At 35.0% G+C, this 9,109-nt stretch overlaps 1 protein-coding gene and 1 pseudogene across 1 annotated transcript; both read right to left on the reverse strand.

Moving 5' to 3' along the window:
- Positions 1-3,490: 3,490 nt before the first annotated feature.
- Positions 3,491-5,422, reverse strand: LOC116117484 (uncharacterized GPI-anchored protein At4g28100-like). The gene is made up of 2 exons (XM_031403508.1): positions 4,618-5,422; positions 3,491-3,948 (listed from the first exon to the last, which is right to left on the reverse strand). Exons 1-2 carry the CDS (start codon positions 5,308-5,310, stop codon positions 3,610-3,612), a joined length of 1,032 nt encoding a protein of 343 aa, XP_031259368.1. The 5' UTR covers positions 5,311-5,422; the 3' UTR covers positions 3,491-3,609.
- A 1,026-nt stretch (positions 5,423-6,448) lies between these two features.
- Positions 6,449-8,212, reverse strand: LOC116117472 (annotated as a pseudogene).
- Between the last annotated feature and the right edge of the window lie 897 nt (positions 8,213-9,109).

The following is a 9,109-nucleotide window of genomic DNA, read 5'->3' on the forward strand; positions in this document are numbered from 1 at the left end:
ATATATATATATATATATATATACCTACAAAAGAAACGAGGATGAAATTCTTATACTTGCAACTTCATGAAAGGATAAAGAGCATGCTGCTTCATTATAAACGAGAAATTTGCCTTCATTATACTAATCTGTTAGTTCTAAAATTAACAAACTACAGTTTTTTCTAATTCTTGTTTTATTTCTATTTTATTTTTCTATGCAAGGTGAGAGAACAAGAAGATTATGATCAAACAGCTATGAGAGAACAAAATGCAGCTTCAGACAATTGAATTATGTGGTTGAGGTGGTTCTCTTTCAAGTGTGAATAGGAAGTGTAGATGGTGGTGTTTGTGGAGAATGTGCAGGTTGCTGTGTAATGAGTACATAGGAAATTGTTGTTGAGATATTGGAGAGGTTACTGGAGGTATATATATAGGTTCAGAAGAAGCAAGTGTGAGCTAGAATAATGCTTATGAATCGGAACTGCGGGATCATGTACTGAAGGGGCATGGTAATTGAAGATAATTAATTTAACTTTGCTGAGATTTATTTCAATGCAAATGATATTCACTGTTTTTTATTTCTTCTAATCTATACATGAATACACCTATATTGTAAAAGATATCACATTTCACATTATCACTTATATTTTGTTCATCTGTATTATGCCTAAGAGGGTGTTTACTGCGATAACTCACTCTCACAAAACACCTCATACTATATGTAATGGAATTCTATAAATACTGATAGTAAAACCAGATATGATGAAGTGATAATGGGATATCCTGCAGTATACTCTTGAAATCAGCTAGAAGGCTTCAACTAGTTGAGAAGGCAATATCTACATGAACAAATCAATGACCACTTTGAGATTCAAACACCCCACCCTTATCTCTTTCATTTGAACATTTCTAGCATACAAGAATCTAATGGAACACTGAAACAAAATGGTATAACTATGCATTCAACCACATCATAAATAATTAGATTCCAATAACATTTTGATATGCAATAAAATCAATAAAAAATCATTAATCGTCTAATTTTCCTCACACTCTAAAAACTTATTAAGAAAAATAAAAATACCTTCTTAATTTGATTAAAAAATTCTAATAATTAATTAATCTATATCTATCTCCAAAAGATTAAATAAATTAAGAAAGATGGAAAGAAACGTACCTAGAGATTTAATGACCGATGATCTGAAATCCGCGAACAAAATTACGTGCAATGTAACACGAACAACATCAACACAAGTTGGGGTTTGTACCGACCATCTATCATTATCTGACTTTATTAACTTAACTACAATATGATTATCAAAAATAAAAATAAAATTCAAATTATGCTTAGGGTTTCTAACATTGGGGAAATGCTTAAACATGGGGTAGATTTTTTAAACAATTAAATGTGAATTTCCAATCAGAAATTTAATGAAAAAAAGATAATAATAAAAAGAAAATAAAAGAAGATGAGATAGAAGTATTACACAAGCGTTAACATCGAAAATGATGATAATAATTGGTAAAGTAAAGCGACGAATCAGATATAGACACCTGGCGAATATACGAACGATTTACCAATAGATGATTGGTTGTAATTTATTTTATCACCAACATAGAAAGGAAACGTAATTGCATTAATATTTCTATAAATTCATGAATGTGTGTGGGAAAATTGACAAAAAATGGTTTAGAACTAATTATTTGATTAATACAGTCGTGATTAATGGAATAAAATAAATAAATAAAAAATGGTAGAATATCTTGAGAAAAAAGGCTCGTTAAGTCTCTCAATCTAAGTGTCAACTTTCTCTTTTTCTTTCTTTTCTTTTAATAAAATTCTACTTGTACTACTGAGTGTTTTTTTTTATTATTATTATTAATTAAGAGGTAAATACTTCTTTTCCCCTGTGGTAAAAAGAAACTACATTGGAACCCCATGATTTGAAAAAATGACACTTAGCTCCGCTGTCTTGAATTGACCATGTTTGATTATTAAAAAGACAAAATCGCTTGTTCTGTTTTCTTTAAATCATGAAAATAACTCTTTTATTGTCAACTACATTTCTTCTTCCAAAGAAACTTTCTAAATTTGAAGTGTCTGGACGTTCGTCGAGAGGAACACCGGTTCTCTGAATCTGGATGCGTCGAGAATAAGATTTTTTTCCTGGTCGTTACATGAGCAAGAACAGCCTATTTGGTGATGAAATCTTTTTAGTAAAACAATTATCTTTTTATTAATAATTTGACTAAGAATAATTCGGTGTATGCAGTTTGATAGCCTTTACAATTACAAACATATATTAAACTTATAAAACATAATTATGGTTTTTTTTTTTTTTTTTTAGGGTCCAAGATATAATTTTTAATAAAATACCAATATTGTAAAAATTAATTTATGGATTTAATTTTATAAATCACATAGAATGGGCCTAACCTAAGGTGCGGTGGCAATAGCAACTTCAGTTTTAGGGCTTCATTCTGGTTGGGCCGCATAGTACTTTTATATAAATATATTTACTTTATTAAATATAATATAACTATATTTTTTTTAAATAACTAAACGTCCGTTTGTTTTATTATTTTGGATAGGATTTTGGGAATAATATTAAATAGATGAATATGGGAGTATTACGAGATAAAATTTAAAAATTTATAAAAAAAACCCGTAGATTCGCTAATTTACTAAACACCCTAATATATAAAAATTTTGTAAAATGAATAAAACACTCCTACCACCCGCACAGTCGGAATCTGGTCGAAAAATTGTATTACACTATAAATCGATCGGATCTGACGAGTAGGACGTTGATATGACCTTTTTCGATCAGATTCACCACGTATCTAGTCTGACTGTCACCTGTCACAAATGTCTCGTCAGTTTTAGGGCTTTATTCTAGTTGGGCCGCATAGTACTTTTATATCAATATATTTACTTTATTAAATAGAATATAAGTATATTTTTTTAAATAACTAAAGTGGCCGGACCACCGCCGTGGTAAGGTAAATCATAGGTAAAGGTTAAAAGAAATATTTCTCAAAAGGTTAAATTGGAGTCAAATTAAGATACCCTTTTGGGTCCGGCAAACAAATATATGATGTTGATGTTTCTCCTTGCTGCTGCTTCAAGTTATAACAATTGCCCCCTAATCAAATTCCAAAAATTGACCATTCCCAAATATTTCCAAAGTTAAATTCCTCCAAAAACCATCTCAAAGCATTATTTTTCTAATTTCGGAACGTCTGGATTTTAAGTTTGAATTTTAGGTCCGAATTTGAAGTCCATATTCCATTTATCTTCTGTGCATATAAGCCATAGAAGATAAAAGATTTCCCTGTAGGAGATGTTGACATTCAAATGATTCCAGCAAACAAGTGCCCATTTTCCCTAAATTTGTCTCTCTAAAACAAAGCAGTACCCTGTAACCTCCATGTTAGTCTGGTCCACCTGAGTTTTCATTTAGTTCCTTTATAATCTCCCCATACACATTCCTATCTCGCCAGTTTCACCCGTTAGATTGACATCTAAAAATGAACAGGACGATGAATTCTACTTGCTACATTAACAGGAACAAAATGGGATGACAAAATTACAGAATTCACTGATATAAAACCTTACAAGTTCTAGCTAAAACCGCGCAGATGGTACAATGAAGAACATACATAACAAACATAGTGATAAAAGGGAGATATAGAAGGGAACCGGAAGATTGATCGATGAAGACTGATTCGAAATATCAAAAGAATCAACAGCGAGAGGCATTCCATCACTGCTAAGAGTGCAAGATTGAGGATCAGAGCCATCTGTGCTCATCATCATAGCGCGTATGACCGCTGAAACAGTGTGAATGTAGGCAGTTCGGTTCTTGGCAAGCAGCCAAGTGAGCCCCATTAGTTGACAATCTTTGTTGTGTATTTTGGTAGTCCTCTCATCTGATTTGCTTCCATTGGAAGCCTGGTTGTTAAGCTGCAATAAAACATTATTAAATCAAACAAGTACAAGTTATAAATGTCATTTGATTGTACTAACAAAAGTTTGGTAAATGAAGTTATATACACCGAATAATTAGGTACAACATCCAACAAAAATCAACTGGAATCCGCAAGTCAAGCCTTTAATACCCAGCAGTATTCCCGACTGTTCACTTGAAAAATCCAAGTCCAAGGAAATTAATGGAGTTCTACATTACCACTTAGACCAAACATTTAAACCAAAGTACCGGGTTCGAATCCTATCCGGGACACATTTAGAACAAAGTTTATGGTTTGAACCTCTGGTGTTTAGGGCATCTATGTGGCCAGTGTTTCTTTCTTGTTTCTTCCCAAAGATCGAAGGAAAAGTTTTAGCCAAAAGTGAGCTGAAGACTCAAATCCATATGGCCAATGGCGCGTGTTTCTTTCACAAACTTTTATGGCGCGTAAAACATACTAAAAGTGTTAAACCAGAGACAAGAAGGTAATCCACATGAAGTATAGTAAAGAAAAGCAACATTAAAAAAAAAAAAAAAAAAAATCAACTTTCCCAATTTATCAAGCCAGATGAACAAACCCTAAATCACCCATTTGTTCTTCTTTGATTTTGTATGATACCCACAAAAGGAAAAAGAAACCAAATTGAACCAAAATATAAATTTACCTGATGAAGAGAGTGTAAGCATTTGTTACAGCCACCAAGGCCTGGAAATCCATTGACATTGGAGCTGCTACTCAAGCAATCTCTTTCTAATCTCTTCACATTTTTATTCCCAGAAAGTTTTCCTTTCTGGTTCAAAGAGAAAGCTTCAGGGCAGTTGAGGGGATGCAATCTAATGCCACAGTAACAATACACCACATCACAAGTTTCATTAGGCTTAACGAGTTCTATTCCCTTTTGTTTCAGAGCTTTTCCAAGATCATCCACGCAAGTTTCAGAGTCATCAGGCAGCAGAGGCAAGTCCACAGAAGTTGGAGAGTGACCCACAATGGCCGGGCTCACACTGCCAGTTCTGCCCAAAGCAGTGGCCGAATAGGCGGCGTAGAGCCACGAAGCTAGAACTGGACAGCACCGGCTTCGGTGAAGCTGCCCGGTTGCATCACCGGGTTTGGAAACTCCACATGCACTCTTTACGCTATGAAAAAGCCCTTCAGGGAGGTTAAGTGGACAGCCGGCGACATTGGACTGTTCCGGGAATGCAGGGATTGTGGCTGGAGGGGAGGATGCGACATGGAAAGGTTGGATTGATGCAGGTTCTGGATTGGGGAGAGAGGAGGAGGAGGAGGAGAAGAAAACAGGGGAAAGAAGAAGAAAGAAGAGGGGTGTAAGTGAAAAGAATGAAAGTTTGAGGTACATTGGTGATAGATTATGAAATGGTGGTTGAAGAGAAGATTGAAAGGAAAGAAAAGAATGGAGGAGGAGGAAATAAAGGAAGAAGAAGAAGAAGGAAGTGGGGTTGGGGGATGGGTTTGAGTTGATGATGAATTACCTCGGTTAGATCTATTTAAGTTTTTAAGTAAAAGTTAAGTAGTGGGGATTAGTAATAGTATCATGAACAAATCATTATTTTGCATAAAGTTTTATTTATTATGTATTTACATTATTCTTTCTTATATAATTTATGTTATCCCAACCATTAGATTATGTTCATTATTCAATTTGTTCCATATTACATTTTGATTTTATTAGAAATTGTATTTATTTCACATCGCTAAATTAACACATTGAGATTAGTTCTAATTAATAGACTGTTATAATGTATATATGATCACGGATTCAGATTCTCTAATTCTCGAGGAGTGGGTAATTTGTCACATTAATAAACTGTTATAATGTATGTAGGATAAATGAAATTGCCACAAAACAGAGTGTGGACAATGGGGGAAAGATAAGATAGAGATAGAAACTAGAGGAAAAATAATTAATGTGGACAAAGTCATGAACATTATATGTATGCAATAAATCTCATGAATTTTTTAATCACATTCACGGGATAAGCCTCACCAATTTTTTTAGGATTCAATTTCGAATATCAATCAAATTGCCCAAAATAAAATAAATAAATAAATATATTGATATCATATCACTTTAAAAAAAATAAAAATAAAATATTGGGAATTAGGGTCCTCAACATTTTGAAACAACTTTAGGTTGTTTAATTGCATTCTAAAACCACGTATAGGATTTAGAATAAGTTATTTTACAACTTATAAAAAGAAACTCATCCATAGCTCGTAGGTAATCCAAATGGTTAAAGCGAATTGAGGATAGTGTGAATAGAAACACGATTTCAGGTTCAATTTCTCGTATGAGTATCCACGATTTAATCTGGGAATCATGGTAGTAAGTTGTTGTGCTAGTCTCCTAAAATGATTACCTATTGTTTATTATTTATATGATATAAAAAGATTAATATTTTATAGATTACATTAACTAGACACGTCACGGCTTGCACTATAATAAAAACAATTAAAACGACAACACTTGGAAGCCACTAGGCCACTCCACACTCTCTGGCTGCCTCCATCGCTGACTCTAACTTGTCTTCCTGTACTACTTCTCCGTGATGCTCAACGCCTACGGCTTGCTGGCTCCTTTGAGAGTTAAAGTAAATAGTAGCCCAGGGAGACCCAGACCAAATGCCTTGCAAAAAGCCGAGTGTTGAAGTTTGCACGAGACGCGCTGGCTGCCACCGCCCTAATGGAGCCTTCTGCGAAACAGCACCATGATGAAGCGATGAATGCCAACTGGAGGACGTGGACCCACGTATGGCAGAATCTCTTTCCTGCAACATTCATTCAACCCACTTCATTAAAACTACGTACATTAGTAAATCAATATTCTAAAAGTATCATTTAATAGTTTGGAATCTAAGGCTGCAGTCTGAATGATGGACAAGTGGAGAGATATGAGATAGACATGTGTTTCAAGAACACTAATCAACTAAGGAGATGATACAGATGGAGTCACAAGTGGGCAGGCTATCATCGACATGGGTGATACCTGTTGTTCCAGAATCAAACACGTGCCAACATGCCGTGGTTTTGCATACAAAATTAAAAGTAAAACCCACCCAAGAAGAAAACGCATCCGTTACATTAATTAATAATGGGGAAATCGAAGAAAGAGAAGAAAGTGTGTCTGTATATGCACAAAGAATCGGAAAGAAAAGCTTTTATCATGTACACAGGTACGTAACACAAAATTTTGCATTTGAGAAAACAGAAAACAGAATAGGGTTAATGAGCTAAACATTTTGTTTCTCCATGAACATGAAAGCATACTCGTACCACGTGCCCAAGGAATAGAGAATTAATAGTTGTGTTGTATCGATCATTTGGAAATGTTGCGGCGTGGACAAATGTTAGAGTAGTATTTGGTGTTGGCGTAATTCAGAAAACATGTATGCTCATGATCATCCTGATGTGATGTGATGTAACCCTAAAGAATTTCTCAAAAAATTATCATTCATGCTCCATTTTGCCGCGTACTATGTAGAGTGGACACTGAGAACAGTTCTAAAGGCTTTATCAGTGTCAAAATCAATGTCCAGCTATAACGAGCTCTTATTTTAACTACATGAACTTCGAAAAAGATATCTCGAAATCTTATTTAACACATGTATGCATGCAGCCAGCAAAATCGAAAGAAATATTTAATTTCTGGAGGTAATTTTGTTTTTCTGGCCATGCATGCAGATGAAAATATTAATATTTGATCATCAGATCATAGCATTTAATTTACTGCCCCATTTTCACCTTTGGTTGGGTTAGTGCACCAGGAATGTCCACGGCGATCCTGAAAACACAAACAAGATGCATGAATGAAGAGAATAATTAAACCCCAACAGAGAAGAAGTAAATATTAATTAAGTTGGCGCGTTGGAGGAACAAAATTTTCTGACCAGTGAACCCATTCTCGCCATGCTGGGTTCGCTGGGGCTGGGTGCGTCGGATCAATCATCACCTACAGCAAACAATTAAACATCATTAATCTTCATATATCGCCATGCATGAAGTTATATAAAAATATATACACAAAAGAGTTTGAATGGAGAGCAAACCAGAGCATAAAGCTCATCAGAATGGCCAGTGATAGTGATCTTAGGGGATTGATAGCCATGGATGGCTTGATGTCAACCCATTAGTCACATGCTTAGCGCCATAGTAAACAGACATGTTCACACTCGGAACAAACATGTCAACAACATCACCAATAACCCTCCAACAACAAGAGGGTCAACAGAACAGCCATTGCCAACCCACAAACAAGAAGAAAAAGAAGAGAAGAATTGAAATTGGTGTGAGTTTGAAGTGAAGAATGGTAGGGTTATATAGCGCCGTTAGAGGAAGAGGGGGTGGTGATAGTGTAACTATAGGACATGCATAGGGCATAAAAAAGTTGATGAAAGCAGAGAAGGACACGTGTGGAAACCCGCCTGAGAAAAACACCATCGTTTTGTTTCATTGTAACAGATGGATTGCATCAACGCCGTCGGTTACAAAAAACACACGTTACAAATATTGTAAAAGCTCCATTTCAGCATTCAAATCATGATAGGCATCAATTCAAATAGAGACAAAAAACTTCGTGGGTCCAATGCAGAATCAACGGCTACTAATGGAGCTGTTTGGTAGTAAAATTAGACCAAAAAGTAGTGGAAAAACCCCCTAAATCTCACATGCTAGTGGTTTTATCAAATTTTGAAGGGTTATTTATGAGGAAATGGAGAAACCAGAGAGGATGATTATGGTGAGATTCTTTTTACATGAGTTAGTGTGTAAAATGCATGTAGACAACTCAGTGTGATTGTGCTGACAGCCGTTAGTTTGTAGTGTCAAAAAGTTAGTGGATGACAAATTAGACAAGAGCAAAGACGTAAGAAAACATGTAAAAGATGAAAAGGAGTTGGTGTACCTAATCTTTTCCGTTTGTTCTGTGGATGTATTCTTGTGTGGGCGACATATGAAGGTGTTCGACTCCAGTTTATATGTTTCCATTGAAAGCCTGCCATTTGACTGCTATATATGGAGAGGGCATGCATTTGATGAGATCAGCTGATAATTATGGATGGTTTTGCGAAGAATGGTAGGAGTATACACATTAATTTAGGTGAAGATGCATGTTTGTGATGATCAAACCCAAAAATAAAATT

The sequence above is a fragment of the Pistacia vera genome, unplaced genomic scaffold (genome assembly GCF_008641045.1).
Source record: "Pistacia vera cultivar Batoury unplaced genomic scaffold, PisVer_v2 Contig811, whole genome shotgun sequence".
In the NCBI taxonomy this organism is placed as follows: Eukaryota; Viridiplantae; Streptophyta; class Magnoliopsida; order Sapindales; family Anacardiaceae; genus Pistacia; species Pistacia vera.